At 48.7% G+C, this 23,800-nt stretch overlaps 1 protein-coding gene across 2 annotated transcripts in view; it reads left to right on the forward strand.

The window, feature by feature from the left end:
- The window catches only part of CYFIP2 (cytoplasmic FMR1 interacting protein 2), a 110,533-nt gene that overhangs the window by 14,687 nt on the left and 72,046 nt on the right, over positions 1–23,800 (forward strand). For both annotated transcript variants that reach the window (XM_037501026.2, XM_054691835.1), the window contains exons 2-13: positions 63–201; positions 1,880–1,969; positions 8,715–8,792; positions 11,083–11,184; positions 11,498–11,679; positions 13,420–13,516; positions 14,831–14,959; positions 15,906–16,010; positions 17,835–17,926; positions 19,749–19,866; positions 22,282–22,401; positions 23,031–23,156. In XM_037501026.2, the coding sequence (XP_037356923.1) occupies positions 85–201; positions 1,880–1,969; positions 8,715–8,792; positions 11,083–11,184; positions 11,498–11,679; positions 13,420–13,516; positions 14,831–14,959; positions 15,906–16,010; positions 17,835–17,926; positions 19,749–19,866; positions 22,282–22,401; positions 23,031–23,156 (1,356 nt within the window). In that variant the 5' untranslated portion in view covers positions 63–84. The remainder of the gene's footprint in view (positions 1–62; positions 202–1,879; positions 1,970–8,714; positions 8,793–11,082; positions 11,185–11,497; positions 11,680–13,419; positions 13,517–14,830; positions 14,960–15,905; positions 16,011–17,834; positions 17,927–19,748; positions 19,867–22,281; positions 22,402–23,030; positions 23,157–23,800) is intronic.

Raw genomic sequence — 23,800 nt, forward strand, 5'->3', positions numbered from 1 at the left:
TGATATTGAGAGAAAGGCCTGGCAGCTGCAGAACTTCCCTTGTTCTCTCTTCCTGCCCCCAGCGCGAAATAGGAAAGCTCAGCCATGACCACCCATGTCACCCTGGAGGATGCCCTGTCCAACGTGGACCTGCTGGAAGAGCTGCCTCTGCCTGACCAGCAGCCATGCATCGAGCCGCCACCTTCCTCCATCATGTACCAGGTAACTCTTCCGGGGTACTGGGAGCTCTGCCCTGCAGGCAGAGGGGAGGAGAGATCTGCATCCCCCAGGTGAAAGGTCGAGAGCTGATGGAGTCCCAGTGCCCTGGTGGAGCTGAGAGTCGGCAGGATTAGCTAGTCAGCATGCACAGGCTGTGTCCCTTCCCCAGGGAAGGCGTGTTGCTCCATCCTGACCCCAAATACCATCCTGGCTGTTCTTGCTGCAGCACTGACCCAGGTCTTGGCACCCTTGACCTCATGAATTAAATATTGCCATTTAGAAACCCCTAGAGCCTGCCTGGGTAATTACTTTCCCTTCATGTATGTGAGAAGAGCACTTAACACCCCACAGCCGCGGATGGTTCAGGGAGCCAGCCATGCTTTTTTGTTTTTTGCTCGAGAGAAGAGAGACAAGATCCTGAGAAGCAGATTGGATTTCTGTGCACCAGCTCCCACCAGGGTGTCAGAGCCACGGAGTCCACCGTGCAAACACCTCCTGGTCAGGGAAAGCCTGGCAATGTTGTTTAGTGTGTTTGACCTTTCAAAAGTTCTTGGACTGCTAAGTGAGACTAAAGAGAACTACATAATATATTTTTAATTTTTTAATGATTAGATTATTAAGCATATACCTTGAAGGTTGAACTCATAAACTTGGTTTAGTCACATTTTTTAACCCAGATTCAATTTTTAATGATGTAAATATCTTTTGGCATTGCAAGCAATATAGGAAAGTATAGCACAAAAAAATTTCCCAGTTACTATGTATGTATATGCACATATGTAGAAACACACCCTTTGAATTAATTAATTTATATATATGTATTTGCATATATGCATTTTTCAAAAAGAATTCTATTTAGTGCTCTCAGTGTTTTGGCTTTTTTTAATGCAAAATTTATTATGGATCATTTTCCCTGATGATGCTACAAGGCTACATTTTTATTATGTTTCTACTACCACATAGTACTTTAAGTCCAGTGTATAGTTATATTATTATTTATTTATCTTTTTTTAAAAGATTTATTTATTTTATTTTATACAAGAACTGGGATACAGGTCAGAAGCGCAGAAGGGTGAGAGAATTCACCAGAGCCAGAGCGTGGAGCAGAACAGGCAGACGGACTGAAGACACTGCTGAGGGGCGCAGCGGGCAAGGCAGGAGAGGTCTTCTCCGCCTTGCGGGGTTCTCCCTGGCCAGCGGGGAATCAAACCGGCGCTGCAGAGGCTGCAGACAGCTTCACAGCGTGGCGCTCAACCACTGCACCACTGGGGAGGCCCTATTTATTTATCTTTTAACTGTTAATGGACATTTGGGCAATTTCCAGTTTTTTCTAGCATAAAGAACACTGCGGTTATTATCCTTGTATGTGTGTCTCCACCCTCAGGTGAGCGTTTTTGCAGCTGCTGTCAGAAGGCAATGTGCACCCTAATTTTTGACAGCTGTTGTATTTTGGCTGCATTATTTCAGTCTCTGCTCCAAGGTTCCTCTGGGGTCCCCATCAGCTACTACAGGAAACAGATGCAGGCCCAATGCCAATCCCATTGGGGTCTTGGTGGGAAGATGAGGGGCTGGGATGGAGACAGGTTTCCACAGAGACCTGGAGGCATTTGTAGTTTGCTGGACACTCAGCCACCTTGGACCCATTTCACCAGCAAATGGTCCTGTCCTGTAATTCCCACAGGCGAACTTTGACACCAACTTCGAGGATAGGAATGCCTTTGTCACGGGCATCGCAAGGTACATCGAGCAGGCCACGGTGCACTCCAGCATGGTAAGTTCCTGGGACCCTGCTGGGCTGGAGAGGCTGAGGGCAGCATCCCCCTCCCCACCCCCTCACCTGCCTGCAAGGACTTGTCCTCAGCTCTTCCGAGAACCTTTGCTGCAGTTGAACCCATCTCCTCAGCTGTCCATGCCTGGCCCTGGCCCTCTCTGTGCCTCGGGGCATGCTATTCCTCTACCTTCCAGCTTTGTAAATCCCACTCACCTTCCAGCCCAGCTTTATCCACACTCCAAGTGTGGATAGCTTTCTGGGTTAGAGCCTGCCCTGTCTTGTCCTTTATCAATGATTAGCTATGAACTTTTGTCTCTTGGGCAAAGCAAAAAGTTTCTCAAAAAAGGGACAAAGCTTTGGAATAACACATTCTCAACTTGAGGGACCTGATGGCCTAGATCCTTCATAGGTGGGTTCAGTGTCTCTGGGGTCAGGTGTCTGACCATCTGGGAGGGAACATCCCCTTCCTTCACTTTATTCTCACACAAAGCTAACATTTGAACAATCCAGATTCCTCCTTCACAGCCTCTGCCCATGCCTTATTGGGCCTGTCTCCCCTCTGTTATGTTCTAAAACCTGGCTTATGGTACCCAGAGTGTTCATGCTTTGGCACCTGCAGACACTGTGCTGAGCAATGGGCAGGTGTGCCAGGACAAAGAAAGTGTCGAGTCTCACTGAGCCATGGGAAATAGACAAGCTGCCCATTTACTGACACTTGTGTGCAGGTGTTCTGAATGCACTGTCTCTATAAATCCTCACTCCAACCCTGTGAGACAGGCTGTTACAATACCCATTTTACAGATGGGGAAATGAAGCCAGACAACTCACTCAAGAGACCTGCTGCCAAACAGCAATGGATCTAAAGCCAGCTGTCTCTGACTACAAACCTAGACAATACCCTGCAGACAGATGAAAATGCACAAAGTTTAGGGTAAATGTCATAGAAGGTCAAGGTTCAGGGGCCTTGAAAGGGTCAGAGAAAGCTGGATGAAGGAAATGGCATTTGAGAGGCCTCGTTGGAGAGTGACACTGTCATAGATATACTATAAACATAGTGCTTTATAGTGTGTGTGTGTGTGTGTGTGTGTGTGTGTGTGTGTGTGTGTGTGTGTACCCAGTATAACCACATATATGGTACTTTAAAATATGGAAGGTATTCTCATTCATGATCTCAATGGAGCCTTACAATAATAGCCCTGCAACTTATAAATATTATACCCACTTTAGGGATGGAAAAAATGAGATCAGGAGAGGTTCATAGCAAAGTTACTCATGATCCTACCACCGGCAAATCACTGGTAGAGCCTGGAATCTGGGGCTTTTGATTCCCAGCGCTGGTCTCTCTCCACTGTACTTGCCTTTTCACAGAATTAGGATTTGCCTGTCAGTGTTGAGATAGGGAGACAGATCAGCTGGGGAGCCAGCATGAGCAAAGGCATGAATGCAGAAATGTTCAGGGAGCCTATGGGTTTGGACAATAAGGCACACACAGGGAAATTGTCTGTGGATTTATGGAAGATTAGGTAAACCTCCATGCACATGGGGTGTGTGTTAGTTGGCTCAAACTGCCATAACAAAATAACACAGACCAGGTGGCTTAAATAACAAATTTATTTTCTCCCAGCTCAAGAGACTGGGAGTTCAAGATCAAGGTATCAGCAGCTCTGGCGTCTGCTGAGGCCTCTATGTAGCTTGCAGATGTCCTCACATGCTCTTTTCTCTTCATGTTCTCAGTGTCTCTGTGGGTCCAGATTTCCTCTTCTTAGAAAACTGCTCCAAGTGGGGGAGGCCCACCTAGGGGCCTTGTTATAACTTAGTCACCTCTTTAAACACCCTCTCTCCAAATGACAGTCACATTCTGAGGGACTGGGAGGGTCAAGGCTTCCACACATGCACATGGGGAAGAGGAAACAGTTCAGTTCCAGCAGAGGGCTTTCATTCATTTAATCAAAAAATTGGAAAGAATGGAAAATGTTAAAGCAGGGAAGAGATTTAAACAGAGCTCCGCTTGGGGAATATGTTTCATTTCTCAGTTATGTGTAGAATGAGGTTATGTGCAGAATAAATTGAAACGAGGTGAATGAATAGGGCAAGACCATTAGTTATTTACAGCGGAGGAATAAAAAACTGAATGAAGGCTAAATGGGTATGCATACAGGCTTCCTCCACTATCCAAAAGTAGACTGTTCCTTTTTGTTATGAACCAGCAGGTTATTTTGGGGTCTGAGAACACTATTATCTTGTATTTAGACATGTGGAGTGCTCCCAGACCCCCAAATTAATCTACCAAATCATACCAAATCGAAAATGTTCTACTTCGGGATAGCAGGACAAACTGTATGAGAGAACCTGGAGGTTAATGCCCTGGCTCAGCCATCAGCTTGGGGCTGAAGCAGATGCCACAGAAACTGCACTGACTATGGGTTCCTGGAACACCAGCTCAGGGACGCCCACAGAGGAGTCAGTCGTGGAGCTGGTTTAGAGGGGTGATTGCATTAATTTTCTACTGCTACTGTAAGAGAGGATCACAAATTATTGGCTTAAGATAATACAGAAGTATTTGATTACAGTTCTTTCAATGAGAATCTGACATGGGACTCACAGGGTTAAAACCAAGGTGTTGGCAGGATGCATCCCTCTCTTGGTCCACGGAGGAGAATTGGTTTCCTTCCTTTTCCCAGTTTCAAGAGGCTGCCACATTCAGTGGCTCAGATTACCCTTCCAGCCAGCAATCATGTGGCTCCAAGTCTTGCTCCTTCCTAGCATCTCCTTCTGTGAAACTCCTGTCCCCTCTTTCTGGGGACCCTTGTCATCACATTGGACCCACCAGCTAGTGCAGGAATAAGGGTAGTTAGTAGGGTCATTAGGAGCCTCCTCAAGTTAGCTAAGTCCCTTTTGCTGCATAGGCTGTTACATTCACAGGTTCTGGGGATCAGGAGTGGTGTTGGCGCAGGAAATGCTGTCCTATTAACATTCAGGGATAAGGTCTCCCAAAGAAAAACAAGCTTCATTTCACTCACCATTTCCACCTCGTACCTGACTAAATCTTTTTCTAGAGTCTCTTTGCAACAGCCAAGTGGCATTGTTAGATGTTCAGCTTCATGTGTTTTTCCTGTCCACCCCTTGGACAAGGTGAATCTCCCAAAAGACAGATGGGCAGAGAAAAGAGAAGGAGAAAATGCAGAAAACAAGCATTTGACTAAGTATGTGGAACAGCCGAGGGCTCTTTGCTAGGGGTGAGACGGAGGCTGAGTTTGCAAAGTTTGCTGAGATACCATCTGTCACTGGCAGCTATGAAATTGAAGCTGGGCTTATGTTGGGTTGGAGTCCTAAACTTGCAAAGTCTTAGCTCCTAGCTCCGTCCGTGGCTGCACATCAGAATCCCCTGAAGAACATCCCAACCCACACTGCTTGGGTCCCTCCCCGGGGAAGGTGATGTTGTTCTGCTAGGGCCCAGCCTAGGGCCTGTAAGTTTTCAAATTTTTCAAATTTCATATGCCTTCAGGGTTGAGGACCATTGATTTAGAACATTGATTTAGAACTCTTGGCCTCCAAACAAGAAACCTGATGTTTTAAGTTAAAAGGTGGCTCCAAAAAGAGCCAGGACCAGAACTCAAATCACCAGGTTTCTTGCCACCACCCCCTCCTGACTGCTCTCTTCCAGGTATTATCAGACACAAACATGGGTGGTGGCCAGCTGGGCTGTCTACACATTTTCTCCTCTGCCCTGTCCTAGCTCCTAGCACAGAAATCTGCCTACTCAGTAAACCCTCACTGATGAGAGGGGCAGTACTCACACCTCCTCGGGGACATTCACTGATCAGTATACATGTGTGCCCTGCGCCTCTGTCACTTTTCTTTTTTGACATGTGTCCTGAAGCAACTGAGAATGGAGACTCACAGGTTAGCTCTCTAGGGTAGCATGTTCATGATTTCAAAAGTTCTCTAAATTAATAGATACACAATGGAATATTACTCAGCAATCAAAAAAGATAAACTCATGCAATTTGCAGCAACATGAATGGAGATGGAAGGGATCATGCTCAGCGAAATAAGCCAGAAAGAAAAAGAAAAATACCAGATGGTCTCACTCATAGCAGGAATCTAGAAAACCTTAAGAAGGGACCAGGAAAAAGAATAACTATAATAAAGAAAAAATAAAAATCAAAAAGCAACTATAAACCAGAGACACATTATAGGGGGGTGGCAGGGAGAGGAGGGATTGGGGTCAAAATAAGGGGGGTGTAATTTTATGGGGAATATAGAAAAAAATCTTAAAAAAAAGAAAAAAAATTTAAAAGTTGTATAAATTAAAAGTGGAAAATGTCTTGTCAGTGATCTTTGCTGTTGAAAACAAAACTATAAAAAGTAATAATCTCCAGATTAAATCAGGTCTTGTGTTAGAAAGACATTAGGAAATAGTATGCTTGAAAGTAAAAATCAGCCAGCACAGGTTCATTTTTAAATCAATACAAACGTTCACAAGAAGAGATGGTCTATTTATTCTTGTATTTTTTTATGTATGTTTCACATAACATAAATTTTACCATTTAAAGGCTGCAATTCTGGGTTTTGTTAATATATTCACAATGTTATATAATCACCCGATGTCTCACTTTCATCACAAAAATCAACCCCAAATTCATTGGCAGGGATTTCTCAGCAGCACCTCTCTTCCCTTGCTTCCTGGAAAACACTAATCCACCCTCAGTTTCTTCAGATTTCTGTTCTGGACATTTCATCTCAACGGGCCATGTGACAGGTGGCCTGTTTTTCTGGCTTCTTCTGTTCATCACTTCATTTTCAAGGTCCGTCCACATGGCAGCAGGGCCGGCACGCCATCCCCTTTCTGGAGGAATGCCCTCCCAGCATGTGCACGGCCACTTCATTTATCCATCAGCTCCTGGATATTGGGGCTCTTTCCCCTTTTTGACTCCTTACAAATTAATGCTGCTATAACTAAGAGCAAGTTTCTGCATGGATTTGTTATCATTTCTCTCAGGTTTGTATCTAGGAGTGCAGTTGCCGGTAACAGTAATTCTGTGTTAACATTTTCAGAAACTGTCAGGCCACCTTTACCTAGTTATCCTCTTAACTAACTTTATGGGTTACTCAGCATTGTGTGTGTGTGCATGTGTACGTGCATGTGTGTGTGTTTAATTAAATGTTCATAAAATTCTTTGTTGTTACCATCATTGTCATTTGACAGATGTCTGCGTGGAGAATTTTAGGTTAAGTGATTTACTGAAGGACGAGGGGCTACAAAGTGCTGAAAAGGGCTTGGAGCCCAGGTATTTGGCCCCGAGTGGGGGCTCTTTCCACAGCCCACTGAGCGGGTGACGTGAGTCATCACTGCACCGTTCGGATCCACGTTCATGTTCATGCTGCTGTGGGCTTTGCCATCTGCTCCATGTTATTTTTAAAAGTTGATCTTAGTCATTTTCATGCTTATGGAATAGTAACATGGGCGTGTGGAAAAATGCAAACATGGTCGATCGGGTTATAGGACAGACAAGGTGAAGCCCCCGGTACCTCCACGGAGACATTGCTGTCCACAGCCAGGTGAGCAGCCCTCCCAGTGCTTTTCAACACACAGTAACATACTTTCATCACCAGTGCGCTTGGTGGGGTTTAGTAGCCTCTCTGCTGTGCACGGTCTTTTACTACTTGCTTATTTTCTTGCCAAGAGTCAATCTGGGACACTTTTTGCTGTGGGAACAAATAGATCTGCCTCCTTTCTAAGGCAGCCATCCTCCTGTTTGAACAGCGTGCCTGTTGGCGGAGCCCTTGGGTGTAAGCTAGTGCTTCTCAGACTTTCGTGCAACTGGGAGTGCAAGTCTCCAGGGGATTTTATTGAAGTGCAGATTCCCATTCCACAGCATAGGAAGGGAGCTAAGATTTTGCACTTTCTTTTCCTCCGCATTCTCCCTCTTTGACTCCTACAAATAATGCTGCTATAACAAAGAGCAAGTTTCTGCATGGATTTGTTTTCATTTCTCTCAGGTTTATATCTAGGAGTGCAATTGCTGGCTCTTACAGTAATTCTGTGTTAACCTTTGGAGAAACTGCCAGGCCACCTTTACCTAGTTATCCTCTTAACTCGCTTTATGGGTTACTCAGCATTGTGTGTGTATGCATGTGTGCATGTGTGTGCATGCGTGTGTGTGTGTATTTAATTAAATGTTCATAAAATTCTTTGTTGTTACCATCATTGTCATTTGACAGATGTCTGTGTGGAGAATTTCTCCCCCCACCGTAACCTCAGATACCTCACTTTGGTTATCAGTGTCCACTAGTTTGTAATTGCTTCATTTCACCTGTTCATATGCATTTTTAATTCATATATGTGAAATTACCCAAAATTTGTCTTGCTCCTTCCATTTTGCTGTGAATGGCAACATTTCGTCTTTCCCTATGGCTGAATAGCATTCCATGGTGTGGATAGACCACATCTTCTTGATCCAGTCCTGTCAGTGGGCACTTAGGCTGCTTCCATGTCCCAGCTACTGTAAATAACGTGCAAGAAACTATGTTGAGCTTGTAATTTTTTGAGTTGATGGCTTCGTGTTCTTCAGATCGATGCCTCAGAGGGAGGTTGCTGGCGCATCTTGTATATCCATTTTTAGTTTTTTAGAGACTCTGCAATTAAGTCCCCCAGGCGATGCTGGAGGCTGCTGGTCCCTGAGGAGTCCTGAGGATTTGGGGGTTTGTTGAGAAAGACTGTTGAGTGTGTTTTGCTTTTCAGAACGAAATGCTGGAGGAAGGACATGAGTACGCGGTCATGCTGTACACCTGGCGCAGCTGTTCCCGAGCCATCCCCCAGGTGAGCCTGTGCTTCCTTCCCCATAATGCCTGTCCTCCAGGGGGCCCTACCACCCTCCACCCCACCCCCACCCAGAGCTAAGCTGCTGCCACAGAGGGGAGTAAAGCAAGACCTCTTATTCAAGGCGGATGCTGAGACATTCAAGAACTTCCTGTAACACTGACCATGACTTAAAAATTACTTGCACAATTTATGTTATTTCAAAAGGTGCGTGTTAACAGTGTTACTGGAGTCTGGGTTCTTGAGTTCTCTGAGAAATAAAAACAATAACTCTAATCCTGCAGATGCCAAGCAAGAATTTGTTCCAGCCTCTGCAATTCAGCATAAGGGAGTCAGCATCAGGGACACCATAGGCTGCTCCCCGAGAAACAGGGGGAGGCTTTATTTAAGCAGTTTTAACCCAGCATTTCTCTAAGGCTGGGTCCCTTCTCTGCTCTTCCTTCCATGAGGTCACTCCATTTCCCAAAGTCATGATCTCCTCATGTCTGTGACCTCTTCATGATGAATCCATGTCATTAGCCTACAGGGTTTTTAACCTAGAGGATTTGTTAGTGGTGAAAACTTTTTTTCATCTACAGTATGTATTGGGTTGGGCCCCCCTGGTAGCGCAAGGGGTTAAGCATCAGCACTATGAAGCAATCTGAAGCTACTGCAGCATGAGTTCACCTCCCGGCCAGGGATGTGACCCACATGGCAGCAGGCCTATCTTGTCTCGCCCGCTGCTCCCCTCAGCAGTGTATTTCAGTCAATCCACCTCATCTGCTCCCCACTCTGTCTCTGGTGAATCCTCTTGCCCCCTGTACCTCTAGCCTCCTGCACCCCTGTCCATCAGTTCTTGTATGAATAAATAAATAAACCTTTAAAAAATAAAGTATATATTGGGGAGGGGGTCTCTTCTTAGAGACAGGGACAGTCTCTATCAAAGCTATCAGCTGGTCTGGCATCTCCAGGGGAGAAAATGCCACTTCTACTTTGTAATGACTTGGCCTCAGCCCAATTTAGTGCCCAGTATCAAGGAATTTCCTGAGCCTCACTCCCCAGTCTCCTGCCTAACACAATAGCACAGCACCCAGACCATCACAGAGAGGTAGAAAATAAAAAAGCAAGACATCATCCCTCAACACCACCACCCCCAAACCTTAACACCACCGCCCCCAAACCCACCTCCTGCCAAAGCCTAACCACCATACACACTGCTGCTTGCTCTTCGAGATCTTTTTCCTCAAACAATGACCATTATTTGGTAAATTATTATCACTTAACAAAAGTACACCATTTCTTATTTATACTGTTCTACCTCTTGCTTTTTTCCTCTCCATTTAATTCTTCATTACTGACTTTTTCCTGTTGACACGTACAGATACTATTTTCACCATCATGATCATCAGCATATAATTAATGGGCCCCCTTGTGTAACAGATTCTACAAGTCACAGGTGTATAAACACAGACTATGCCTCTGCCTGCCTCTGATTAGAGTCCCTGGTGGTAACTGCTAGTAATGGTTTGTTTTGTACCCATGCTTTCTATACCTATATTATAGATGGACACACACACACACACACACACACACACACAGAGTTTCATGGGATGGAACTGCACGTACTTCCTTGCAGCTTGGTCAGTTTGCGGCCACCCTGTTCACATCTGCTCACATTGCTCCATCTCACACTTCTAACAGACACGTGCTGATACCGTGTGGCTGCACCACATTTCACAACACCTCTGTCCTCATGGACCCCGGGGTGTCTAGCTTCTTGCTGCCGCTCTTATGACTCTCTAAACATCAGGGTCAAGAATGTCCTTGTGCTTCCCTTCCTCACCCTTTCCCGGTTGGCCAATCCAGCCAGATGTTGTTCCAATGTTCACACCACTGTGGGGCGGGGGTCAGCTTCTGGCAGGTGCATCTCACGTTGGCCTGTGTTGGCCCAAGTGAGGCCGGGCGCTTTGCCTAGACCCCTCCAGAGCAGTGGACAGAGTGTTTTCCTCCACTTAGTGTCTGGAGGGGCCCCACCAGGTACGGGCAGGAAGACTGAAGTAGGGAGACCTTGCTCGAGGGGCGTTGCTACAGTCAGGACACAGAGCAGAGGAAGTGAGGACGTTCTGTTCTGGGGACCCTGCCCTTCCTGTTCAGACCCAGCCAGCACCCCACCTCCTTTCCCTGGGGTCACCACGTCACATCTCGTCCTAGGTGAGGTGCATTGGAGAACGTAACAGGCCGTATTTATGAGAAAGCAGGTATGGGCCAGGACTGCCTGGCAAACCAGGACTCTGAAAGCCCCTCCCTACAGGTCAAGTGCAATGAGCAGCCCAACCGTGTGGAGATCTATGAGAAGACAGTGGAGGTGCTGGAGCCTGAGGTCACCAAGCTCATGAAGTTCATGTACTTCCAGGTGAGGGGCAGGGCTGGTCGGGTCAGGACACTGGAAAAGGCCCCCACTCTTCAGGATGCAGGGGTCAGGATTTCTGGGACAGGTCAAGTGTGTTTTGAGTGTCCACATACCCTGGGTGAGAAGACCGATGGTCCCTCCCTCCAGGTACTTTACACACTGGTGCACCTAGGTGAGTGTTCGGGGCAGGAGAGGGGAGAAAGGCCTTCTGGCCCCTTCACCTCCTCTAAACGTGGAGCTCTGATTCAAATCCCGGGTTGCCCGAACCCTGTCCCCTGGGACCCTCAGGCCTCACCCATCTCTGGCCTGCCCGCAGCGCAAGGCCATCGAGCGCTTCTGCAGCGAGGTGAAGCGACTGTGCCATGCCGAGCGCAGGAAGGACTTTGTGTCCGAGGCCTACCTGCTGACCTTGGGCAAGTTCATCAACATGTTCGCTGTCCTGGACGAGCTGAAGAACATGAAGTGCAGCGTCAAGAATGACCACTCTGCCTACAAGAGGTCAGGCCCTGCCCCAGCTCCCAGCCCACCCTCCTTCCCCAGTGGGGCCCCCCTCTCTATGAGCTACCAACTGACCCCTGCTTCCTTGCACTGGGACTGCCTTACCCGTGAGCCACCACCCCTCTCCTATCCTGTTACCTCTTTCTCCAGCTGAGCCCCCCATCCAGTCCCTTGTCTTCCTGCGTAAGGGCCCAGTGAGGAAGAAGACATAGATAGCCCTTCTCACAGGCTCCTCCAGAACCAAACCAACCATCCCCAGGTCTAGCTGGGTTGAGGGCTTGAGGAACAGGTACAGGGCTGCGTCTTTGGAGATCTGGATCTTTGCAGGGTTTTCTGTCTCATGATGGAAGCAAGTCCTCGTCTCTCATCTCCCCACTGTGGAGTGGCCCGTGTCTGCTGTCTGTGCCTGTAGGACCAGTATGATAAGCTGCAGTGGTCACGTGATCGTCCGCCAGAGAATCAGCCAGTTTAAACTGCTGTAAAAGGAGGAACAGGCTTGGCTCCCTGCACTGACAGGCCTGGGTACATGGGTGCAGGTGCTGGTGATACTGTCAGTAGTAGGGGGGAGTGGCTGGTGCCCTCTGTGACCTCCCCACCTGATTGTTCCCCTCCATTGCACCCCAACTTCCACAGGAGGAGGATGTCCTCCCTGCACCCTCTTTTGCAGACTCCCAGGGAGGTTCAAGCTGCTCTGTGTGGGTGGAATGCCCCTGTCAGTGTCCCACCAGGGTGGAGTAAGGACTTTGACTGGGCCGTGATCACCATTAGCATCATGGTGTCAGCTCATGAGAAAGGACAGAGTATAGAGGGGGTCATTTCTTTCCAGAAATTAGGCACAAGTGCCTAAAGGGGGTGCTCAGAGTAGCAATCACCCTATGGTTTTGGCCCAGATGAGCCCACATGTGTGGACAATCTCTTGAGAAGGGGTTTCAAGGTCCTGATGAAGTGGCCCTTCTTGGGCACCTCCTCCTGGGGCTGTCAGTGAGTGGAGAGAACAGAAGACAGATGGGCACTCACACCTTATCCCCAAGTGAATCCATATACCGGGGGTGCCTGTCTCCAGTCTGGAAACTTGCATAGATTGCACACCCTGCTCACAGTAGCATGTCTCCTATCCTCCCCAGTGTGGGGGCCCGTCCATCATGGCCCCACACAGCATGCTCAGCAAGCAGGGTCTGGCCTATGGGCCTTCATCCTTCAAGACAAGGCTGCCCGCACCAGCTCAGCTTTGACAAGCCTGTACTGGGATTTTGTCCTCTTAAGTCCCCATGCCCATGTCCCTTCTTCTGTGGTTCTGTTAGGTGGTAGAGGCTTCGGTTTTCTGTACAGTGTTTTGCTTTGGACACTTGGGGCTTGTCTGTAAGTGAAAAATGCACAACCCAGAGTCCTGCCTGCAGCTCTGCTGTGATACTCACTGCTGGTCACTGCAAGACACAGGGTGCCTGTTGCACTGTCGCCACATCTCGCTGTGTAATGGCATGCTGGCCACCTTGACTTTCTGGATTTGAGCTCTAGAAATTGCCAGTATATTCTTGCCTCTTTATTTCATGTGCCCTAATGCAGGTATACTAGCCCCAAACCAAGCAAACCCAGAGCACACCCTCCCTGACATTTGAGTCACTGTGATATCCAGATCACCTGACCTGAGGGCAATATGACTCCAGGTGCAGGGTGGCAGGGCTGCGAGGCATGGTGGGGCTGGCTCACCTGAGTCCCTCTCTCCACAACCCTGTGTTCCAGGGCAGCACAGTTCCTGAGGAAGATGGCGGATCCCCAGTCCATCCAGGAGTCACAGAACCTGTCCATGTTCTTGGCAAACCACAACAGAATCACCCAGGTGAAGGCTCGCGCTGGCCTGGTGCCGGGGCCCGGGGGCAGGGGCTTGAGAGCAGCATCCAGATCTGCTGTTCTTCCCTGCCCCCTGTGTCAGCTTGATGCTGCAAGTGGGTTTCCCCTCCCAGCAGATGACCCCTCACCCTCACCAGCTCCCTCTGCTATACCCTGAGCCTCTCAGCCAGCATTCTGCCCCTTCCTTACAAGTGTAGCATGGGGTCTGGTGGGCACTAGACAGCCTTGTATCTAATCCTACCCACCCACTGTGGCCTGGGCAAGGTTTAAGCCTCAGTTTCTTCATCTGTGAAGTGGGCTGTTATTTTGCAACTGTTGTAAGACTCTGTCTCTTAGACTCTGTGAGAAAGCCATGAGATACTCTGTAACAGGCTTTTATTCTGCAGAGCTGACAGGTGTAAGTGTGTAAGAAGAGTATGCTAGTACCTCTGCTGGGCAGGGTTCCCTGCCTAGCTGTGGCACGCATCTTCTCCCTGACTGCTGTGGTCTGTCCTGCTCAGCTGTCAGCTCAGCCTGAGCAGGCACCAGCTAGAGTGTCAGCAGGGCCCAAGCCAAAATTGAGAGGGGCGATCTTCACGGGATAGAGATCTTCATGGGATTTTCTGGTTCAGCTGTCAGCCTTGCTGCTTTTTGTTGACTAAGGAGGCCACCGGGCACAGAGGTTCTAGGTTCTTCCTCGAGATTCACCTACCATGTCCTACACAGGATGCTTGTTTCCCCACTTTCTACAAGTTAATTTTTCCGCTGTGGTATGATTTGGGAAGTTATCATTTGGGTCTGGAGATGTTCAAAAAATTTATCCGTATAAATTATTGGTAATAGCCTTCTAAGACACCCCCCCCCAAAAAAAAAATCAAATGATACCAAATAGGAATATTCTACTTTCAGTAGTGGGAGGAACCTTTGTCTCTTCGGAGACAAACTGATGAAGGGAAGTGCTTCTGAATTGCCAGGTGGCACAACTCTCTTCCCCTCGGGCTGAGACTCCCTGCCATCACCAAATGTGACTTAGAAATAGATAAATCAACACCCTCCAAACATCGCAAAGATTACTGCAGGGCTGTTTCTGTGAAGCTGAACTGCTTTTCCACTCAGCCCAGGAAACCTCTTTCCAATCATCAGAACTGCCAGGAAATGGAATGAGGCCCCCAGAGGACTCAGGCTAACCCTGGGGACCCTGAGAAGAGGATGCAGCCCTCCCTCTATCTGGGGTGACCAGTGGGGTACACACTGTCATCCTGAGCTGGGGGTTGTGGGTGGGGGGCTGAGGAGGAGACTCACCAGAGGGGATGCTGTGGTTTAGTGTCTCCATCAGCAACTGGAAGTTATCCCCGGCTACGAGGAGCTGCTGGCCGACATCGTCAACATCTGTGTGGATTACTATGAGAACAAGATGTACCTGACCCCCAGTGAGAAGCACATGCTCCTTAAGGTACGCCTCCCCACCAGACACACACCCCAGCAGCCACACGCCTCAGCCACATACTCCAGGCCTGACCTGCACTCTCACCTTCTCATTTAGAATCACTTTAAAAAAAACAATACAGTTGACCCTTGAATAGCAGGGCTTTGAACTGTGTAGGGCCACTTATATGTGGTATTTTTCAACAAGTATATTAGAAATTTTGTTTTTTAACTTTTTGACAATTTGGAAAATCACCAATGAACCATGTAGCCTAGAAATACGGAAAAATGGAGAAAAAGTCCTGCCATGATGTTTAAGATATGTGTAGACCATAGACTATTGGATCATAAAACACACATAAATCTATTATCAAAAAGTGAAAATTTACCCACATTCACAAACACTTGCTCCTATCTGCAAACACTTCTGGCACGATATGCAGTTGAGAGAAATGTCAGCAGGTGCAAAGATGCAGAATTAAATCATAAGCATCAAATTAACCCCAGATCACTTATGTCAGGGTTTGTAGCCACCTCTGGTCACTAGTCCCTTAGTGCCAGAATTGCCAGTACCCACTTAAAGTGGGTACAATCACCACCCAAGGAGCAGTTTGCCTCTTCAGTGGGGTTGGGGTAGGTATTATACCCTGGCCCCAACTGTATTTATTTTTTTCTTACTTGAACATTGATACATATTTCACTACACTAGCTTATTTTTCTTTCTTGACTAGGTCATATCCACCTTTCCAGTTGTCCTTAGGAGTATTTCTGCAAAGTGATTTTTAATGACTGCTAAGTAGCCCATTGAGTGGGAATGCAGCCATTTCTTTATGTAAAGACGTGGGTTTTTGTAATAGAAGGTACCACTGCAGGGCTGGTGTATGTGTATATGCTTAAGCTCCGACCTACTTTTGTTGTTCTGGGAGAACTTTTCCAATGGACATGACTGGCTTCTGTGCTCCCGGCTTCTCTAGGTCATGGGCTTTGGTCTCTACCTGATGGATGGAAACGTCAGTAACATTTACAAACTGGACGCCAAGAAGAGAATCAACCTCAGCAAAATTGATAAGTTCTTTAAGGTCAGCCCCTGGGGCTGGGAATGGGCAGAGGGCTAAGAGGAAGGAAATGAAATTTGCTAGCCAGACCGAGGGTCTTGTGCCCTGAGTTACGCCTCTGAAGACTCCATGGGAGGAGGGACAGAGCCATGGGGCCTCCACCTGCCGTGGAAGAGGAGCCACTGTTGTAAGCTGTCCCCAGAAGTCAGGCAGCACTGAGACTCACTTTGGGAGGTTGGCTTCATGGTTCTTTGGGTATCCTGCCTCCCCTTCGCCTGAAATCCCCTGCCATCCAAAGAGAGCAGGGCACTCCATCTTCAGAGAGACTATTTTAATGCTCAGCATACATCAAAGCTCTCATGAATAGGAAGCTTCAAGGCAGGAATTTAAATTGGCTCATATCTACAAACACACAGCCTCCTGCTCCACCCTCAGCCTCAGAGATTGGAGTTTCTAGTACCAAATCTTTAAAAATAAAAGCTGGCGGTTCAGTTAAGCCTTTGAGGTTTCCACAAGAGGGCTTCATCCTTAGGCCTGCATTCCGTGTGGTCAGGGTCTTCTGACATTGACTGGTGTGGAATCCAGAGGTCAGACATGGCAGAGCAGGCTTACCATGAGCAGGGGCCCCTGCAAAGCTTGGCATGGAGGGCACCAGGATGGCCTGGGTGCCACTGACCCCGGGAGGTTAGGACAAGCCATGACTTGTCTTGGCTTCTTTTCAAGACTGGAATCTGCATGTTTCTCTGGTGCTGCCCCAAAGGAAAACAGGGTCCATTTGGGGAGACCCTTGGAGAATCTGCCCCTCTCTTAAGTCAGTGTGAAGGGATGGGGTGGAGCAGAGGGCACAGCCAGTCTCTGGCGGGCTAGGGTGTGAATCAGGCTCTGCACTCAATAGCTGGGTAACTTTCAGAAAAATCACTCACCCTCTCTGAAGCTGAGTTCCCCAGCCTGCAAGTATGCACGGGAAGGATTCCGTGGGGCCAGCTAGGTGAATCAAGGTCTAGAAGTTTCACTTCTAGCTGGTCTGACTCTGAAAAAAAAATCACTGAAATAAACTAAGCTTCAACTCTTCCTCTATGAAAAGGGAACGATCATAGACTGACCTCACAGGGTTATCATAGGGATTTGGATTCAGCTTTTGTTTTAAGAGATGATTTTGAGAGTAGTTTTAGGTTCATGACAAAACCAAGCAGCATGAAGTTTCCACGTGTCCCCTGCCCCCACTCAGTTCACTACCTCCCCCACTTTCAACACCCCCACCAGAGTGGGGCAACTGTGGCGATCAATTAGCCTAGTGTACGGTCACCCAAAGAACGTGATTTCCCCTGGGGCTCCCTCTTGGCTCTGCATTCTGTTGGTTTGGGATGTCAAATGTCAAGTGATTTGTGTCCACCATCCTCTGGTTCTGAAGTGCCATTACCCCCTTCCTTTGTCCTGGTGTCCAGTGGGGAGTTACAGCCCCCACTCTAGTGGGGAGTCTATTCTTCCCTGGTGGAATTGCTTTGGGTGGCCACACCCCACTGACAGTAGCCAGGCTCGCTCCTGGCCCTGGTTTGGAGGCCGCAAAGACCCTCTAACCAGAGCACAAAGACCTGCCCTGGTAGGTGGGCCAGCTGGTCCTCATCCCTCCTCCCTTCTGTGTGCTCAGTACCCTTGGACGAGTCACTATGCCTCTCTGGGCTCAGTTGCTGGAACTCAGGATGGGTTGGAGGCAGGGGAGGACCTGGATGCTGGCTGGGGCTCTTTGGGGTTCCAGAGTCCCATCACTGGGAGCAGAAACCGGGGCTCCCCAAGGTCCCCCAGGCCTGCTCTCCTGGCATCTCACATGCTCTGTTTGCTTCTTTTCAGCAGCTGCAGGTGGTACCCCTCTTCGGCGACATGCAGATAGAGCTGGCCAGATACATTAAGACCAGTGCTCACTATGAAGAGAACAAGTCCAAGTGAGTGCCTGCCGTAATGTCTCTTGGCCCCCGCCAGGATGCCCGGCCGGGCAGGGGGCTGAGGGGCCACTTCAGCCCCTCCTTCCTCTCCGGAGCCCTGGGCAGTGACCCCCAGTGCTGAGCCCGGCTGGGCTGGCTGAGGGGATACAGGGGCCGCTCTGAGTGCTTTTGTGCCTGCCCTTTGCTGCCTTTGGGGTTCAAAAGCACTCAGAGTGTGGCCGCACCCCCTCTCTGTCCCTGCAGTGACACAGGCCACAGGGGGACAGCAAGAGCCCTTCCCTTGAGAAGGGAGGACTGGCAGCCTGCAGTGGCCAGGTGGAGGGAGATGGGTCCCTGGAGGCTTTGTGCCCCTGCTGTAAGTCATCGGGGTGGGATTGGGACTGTCCAGTGCCCGGTGGGTCCCAGCTTCTCCTAGGCCACTTTGTAAGTTGCCATTCTGGGTCATCTGTGCTGAGTCGTAGGGCGTCAGGTGCTCAGTGGCATGGGCACATCTGGCATGACCTTGGCCACCCTTGGATCTCCAGAGCTTTTAGGGGGTCTTCTCTCCACACTGAGCAAAAAGGACCTTTACACACAGACCGTGCCATGGTCTGAATATATGTGAGCGAGTGTCCTTGAACTCCACTAGCCACAAGTCACCAAGGAAAGTGAGTTAATAAGTCTCTTCTTCGCCTCTTTTCCCTGCTAGGGAAAGTACAGGATGCTGAACCCACTTCCTCACCTTCCTGGTGTGACTCCTCTACCAACCGAAGTATTAGGGAGTAGAGTAGAGGCTGGTGAGGTGATATGGGCTGGTATAGGGATCTGAGTTAGGTGACCCAGACAGCTGCAGGTATCTGAGAGAGGTGACCCAGGCTGGTGTGGGGTCTGAGAGAGGTGACCCAGGCTGGTATGGGGGTCTGAGAGAGGTGACCCAGGCTGGTGTGGGGGTCTGAGAGAGGTGACCCAGGCTGGTGTGGGGGGCTGAGAGAAGTGACCTGGGCAGAGCCTAAGGGCCGAGTAAAGTGACCATGGCAGGAGGGCAGGTTTGAGTGACTGTGCTCCCATCCCTACCCAAACAACTCAAAATCAAAATCAGGCCTGAGTGCAGATGGGGAAGTTTGGCTCTGTCCACTTTGAATGTTGGGATGAGGACCATATCAGGCCTCCTTTTGAAGTACTGAGTTCCTTCCCACACATCGCTCTGCCTTGTTCAGAGTCCATGCCTGGGCACCAAAGGCTGAACAAGACAGAGGGGTGGTCCATTTTTCTCTTGGGGAAGGAGAATGATGATTTCATTTATTTCCTCTGCACCCAGGATAGTTTCCTCAATGCTATCTTTCAAATGAGTTGAGGTCAAAGAAGAAAGAAAGGGGGAGGAAGATGAGGGTGGGAAGAGGGAACCAGCCATGCCTGTCAGGACACCATGGCTCCCTTCTCCATGGCCTGCAAGTCACTGTTGAAAAGAGATCGGGTCCCTTTAGGTGTCCCAAGTTAACCTGTAGACCCCTTGCAGCTTCAACCACAAGGTGTCAGTGCCGTGAGTCAGTACCCAGGTTGAAAGTCACCCACGTGCTTTTCCTTTGCTCAAACTCCAGCCCTCTGTAGCCCTAGCAAGGCTTCAGGTCCCTCCTGGCTCCGGTGACTGGTAAGTATGTAGACACTGGTGTCTGGACCAGCCACGATGAGAGGAGGTCCTTCCATGCCACGTGGGCTCCCCACCGTGGGACACAGCAGGCGCTCTTGCCAATGGCTGGACACCGGGAGCATTAGGGAGCGGACCGAGCCTGTCCCACCCCGTGTCCAGGCCAGGCCCCACTCCGACCCCTGCCTCTCCACCCAGGTGGACGTGCACGCAGAGTAGCATCAGCCCCCAGTACAACATCTGCGAGCAGATGGTGCAGATCCGGGACGACCACATCCGCTTCATCTCTGAACTAGCACGCTACAGCAACAGTGAGGTGAGTGCTCCTGCCGCGTGGAGCCCCCCAGGGTGGAGGGGGAAGGATCATCTAGAAACCAAGTGGCCCAACATAGGGAGGATGGACAGCAGAGTGAGGGAAGGCCCATCCCAGGCAGGAAGGCAGAAGGGTCAGGAGCAGGGATCCTGGAGCCTGGTCCAGCTGGCTGTGATTCTGGTTCTACCACTGACCTGCACGAGTTGTTCAACATCTCTGTGCCTCAGTTTCCTCCTCTGCAATGGGAGAGCTACCTGCTCCTGCGAGGTTCCTTGAGAGGGCTAAAGGAGCCAGGTAGGTAGTCAGGGCCCAGCGGTGGCTTATCTGTACATGATCCCAACCACCTCCTGCTCACAGCAACATCAAAGAATATCAAACTCTACAATGATAAGTGATCATTGTAATGAGTCAGAAAATACACTAAGAGGCAGAAAAGGAGTGTACAGATCTGTCATCCCACTGGTTACATTTTTACTGGCGTTGAATTTTTCTTTTTTTTTTTTTTTTTAAATACAGAAACATGATTAACACACAAACCTCAGAAAAACTGATAAGCAAAAGGAGGGGAAATCAGTCACCTGGAATCCCGCCACCCAGAACCTACTACGGTTAATATTTGTGTGTATGTTCTTCTGGCTGGCTTCCCTGGAAGCCCTTCCAAGGGGCGTAGGCAGTGGGTAACAGGTGCAGGTCCTGATCTGATGCCTTCCTGGGGGTACACAGGTGCTCTCTGGCGCCACCATGTGGCCTGCAGCCAGAGTGCTCACACTCTCCCAAGCCAAACTTGTAAGTGTCTTCAAGGTATTTACAATAAAGAAGGTCAGACAATGAAAGCAGGCAAATGCAGTGGTCGGTGTGGCCATCAAGAGAGTGGTTTGCATTCTTATGTGAGCTACTGGAAGGCATGGACCAGGGTTGAGCCCAGACCTTGGACTATCTTAGTCATATGTGCCAACACACTTAGCAACAGCCATGGGATAATTGAAGTGCTGGGGCTGCTTTCATTCCTCGTCAAACTTGGGTGTGATCTGAGAATGAGTTGTGCTCAGACTTCTTTTCAAATTATACACTTGTACTTGCCTGTACAGATGATTCTCGTTATTCACAGTAGGTGTGGTCTATAAAGTGACCTTGAACACTGAGTGAATACTGAACCATTGTTCCCAGTGAAATACAGGATCGGCTTAGCGAGCCTTCCCTGTGTCTTCACCAGCTGGTCAGACAGAACTTTGTTTATATGTGTTTCTGTTTAAAGACACCTTCTGGCTGATATGTTAACATTAGCTCATGGCCAGCAGCCCTCTGACTCATGCCTGAAGGGAGTTTATCTAACACACATGGTCCTCCATAAGGCACACACAGGGCATGAGCCAGAGCACCAGCACTAGGCTTTGGGACTGTGTTAATTCATGAGATCACCAACAGAAAAATGTGGCAGGTGCTAAATAGGCCACAGAAAGGCCCCATGTTTGCAGACAGGAGCTGAAATGGGGACGCAGATGCATCCCCTGTTAGACCTCCTTTGAGAACTAGCCTCAGACTTTTTGCCTCTGCACCACATGTGCAGGGAGCTCAAAAGCACTGTGGGTATTGATTTCCAGGCTACAAATAAATTCTAGTGAGCAGGCAAATTCATAACTACACACTGCACATAATGAGGACTGGCTTGGTATATCTGTGTGTACATATGTATGTATATACACATATACACATTTATCTGTGCTAGTGCACACAGAAGCATACACGAGTGTACACATGTGTGGCCATGTGCATGTACACATGTATGTGTCTATGTGCACATTGCACACAAAACGCGTGCACGCATGAATGCACCTCTGTCTGTGCCTTGTATGCATGTATACACACATGGCCATGCCTGTGCACATGGTGACTGCACATGTGTGCATATGTATGTGTGTATACATCTGTGTACATGCATTATCTCATCATGGAATAGTAATCTTTGTTTTCACCAGTGCTTTTCAGTCAGTGGATCATTTCAAATTAATGAGTTGTGAAATCTATTTAGTGGTCCATAGTTAGCATTTTTGTAAGCAATAGAAAGTCAGAGGAAATTTCATGAATCGAGAGCAAAAGTGTTCCATGGAAAGTGCTATTTCCTATGTTCTGAGGTGGGACTGTGTTCTGGAGCCTCTGGCTCTAAGGAGAACCTGCTGTAAGTTGCAGCCATGAGTTGGAGCCACAGACCAGGGCAGCTGTGAGTGGGGCTCTGGCTTCTGCTTCTAGAATTGGAAGCCTCAACCATCTACAAGCCATGCGGCCCTGCCTGAGCCTCTGTGTACCTGTCTGGGTATGCTAACAGTACCTCCCGTCGTGTTCTGGGGGAATCAATGGTGTAATTAATGTATACAGTGGCCACACAGAGACAGTAAGAGTGACATAGCCTGTGTCCCTCAGGTGGTGACGGGCTCTGGGCTGGACAGCCAGAAGTCGGATGAGGAGTACCGGGAGCTCTTCGACCTCGCCCTGCGGGGCCTGCAGCTGTTGTCCAAGTGGAGCGCCCACGTCATGGAAGTGGTAGGTAGCCCGGCCCTGGGCCCTCCCTGCTCACTCGGAACCTGGCTGCCTCCACCCTTCCCAGCACTCATTTAAATCTGCCTTGCACCCCGGTTATTGTTCAACAGTGATTCCTTGTCTGTGTAAGTTTCCGTGTTGTGAGCATTGCAGCCAGTGACTGGTTCTTGGGATGGTGGATCCTTTAAAGATATGTTTTAGCTCCGTGAGCTGATCTGAAACCCTCTTTCCTTTGAACAGCTTTAGTGAGGTATGATTCACGTATTGTAGCCCTCATCTACTTAAATGTAAATACATTCGCTTTTGGTGTATTCACTGAGTTGTGCAACCAAGTTGGATTTAGAATATTTTCATTACCTCACTCCTATTCCCTGTCTCTGGCCCTGAGCCATCTGCTCTGGGTCTCTGGACATTTCCATATTCTGGACATTTCCTTTAAGTGTAAGACCCCATAGTGTGGTCTTTGGTGCCTGCCTGCCTTCTTGGGCTTCCTCTTTGCAAGCTTGGTCCCTGTAGGACAGAGAATCTCTCCTTCATTCCCTGCATGACCCAGCCCCGCCCCACTGCCCGAACTCACCATGTCTTGCTCCTCCATTCACCCATGATGGACATTGGAACTTTTCTCTCCCCAGTACTCCTGGAAGCTGGTGCACCCCACAGACAAGTTCTGTAACAAGGATTGCCCGGGCACAGCTGAGGAGTATGAGAGAGCCACGCGCTACAACTACACCAGTGAGGAAAAGTTCGCCTTTGTGGAGGTGGGTGCCGACCCTTGTGTCTCCTCACCCCAGCCTGCTGCTTGGTGTGGATCTCCACGTTTCAGGCGTGGCGAACCACGGATACAGTTTCCTGTCCCTCTCTCACCTGCGTTCTGTCAAAAGTTCTCTTTCAGAAAGGATTAGAAACTTACTCTGTTCTTAGACATCAAAGGAGAGTATTCGCTCCATTGGGCAGATGGGTAAAAGGAAAGCAAAAAGTCAAAAGAGATAGGAAAAAAGCCCCAACTCTTTCATTTTCTGTAAACTGACCAAAAAGGCAAACCTAGATGTACCCACAGGATATAAAACTGCTTATGAAATGGACAGTTGCAGTCATTTCTCAGTAATTGTATTCTCCCCTTCATTACAGTCAGAACTGCTTGATGTCTAGAATCTGGTGTCCAGGTGCTGGAATGTCTCCTTCCTTGGGGTGGGAATCCCTCTCTCTGAGTTGGCGCCCTCAGCTCTCTCTCTCATTAGGCTGAGAGATTATCTCCTCCAGTATCTTTCTGAGGAAGGGATTGTGGGAGAAAGAAAATCAAGATCTTGAATGTCTGAAAACATTTGACATCTCACCCCACTTATAGATTGACTAGATATAGAATTATAAATTGTTAAAGAATTTTCCAGAATGTTGAAGGTAT

The sequence above is a fragment of the Talpa occidentalis genome, unplaced genomic scaffold (assembly GCF_014898055.3).
Source record: "Talpa occidentalis isolate TD23 unplaced genomic scaffold, MPIMG_talOcc4v2.1 talOcc4.9, whole genome shotgun sequence".
NCBI classification, from domain to species: Eukaryota; Metazoa; Chordata; class Mammalia; order Eulipotyphla; family Talpidae; genus Talpa; species Talpa occidentalis.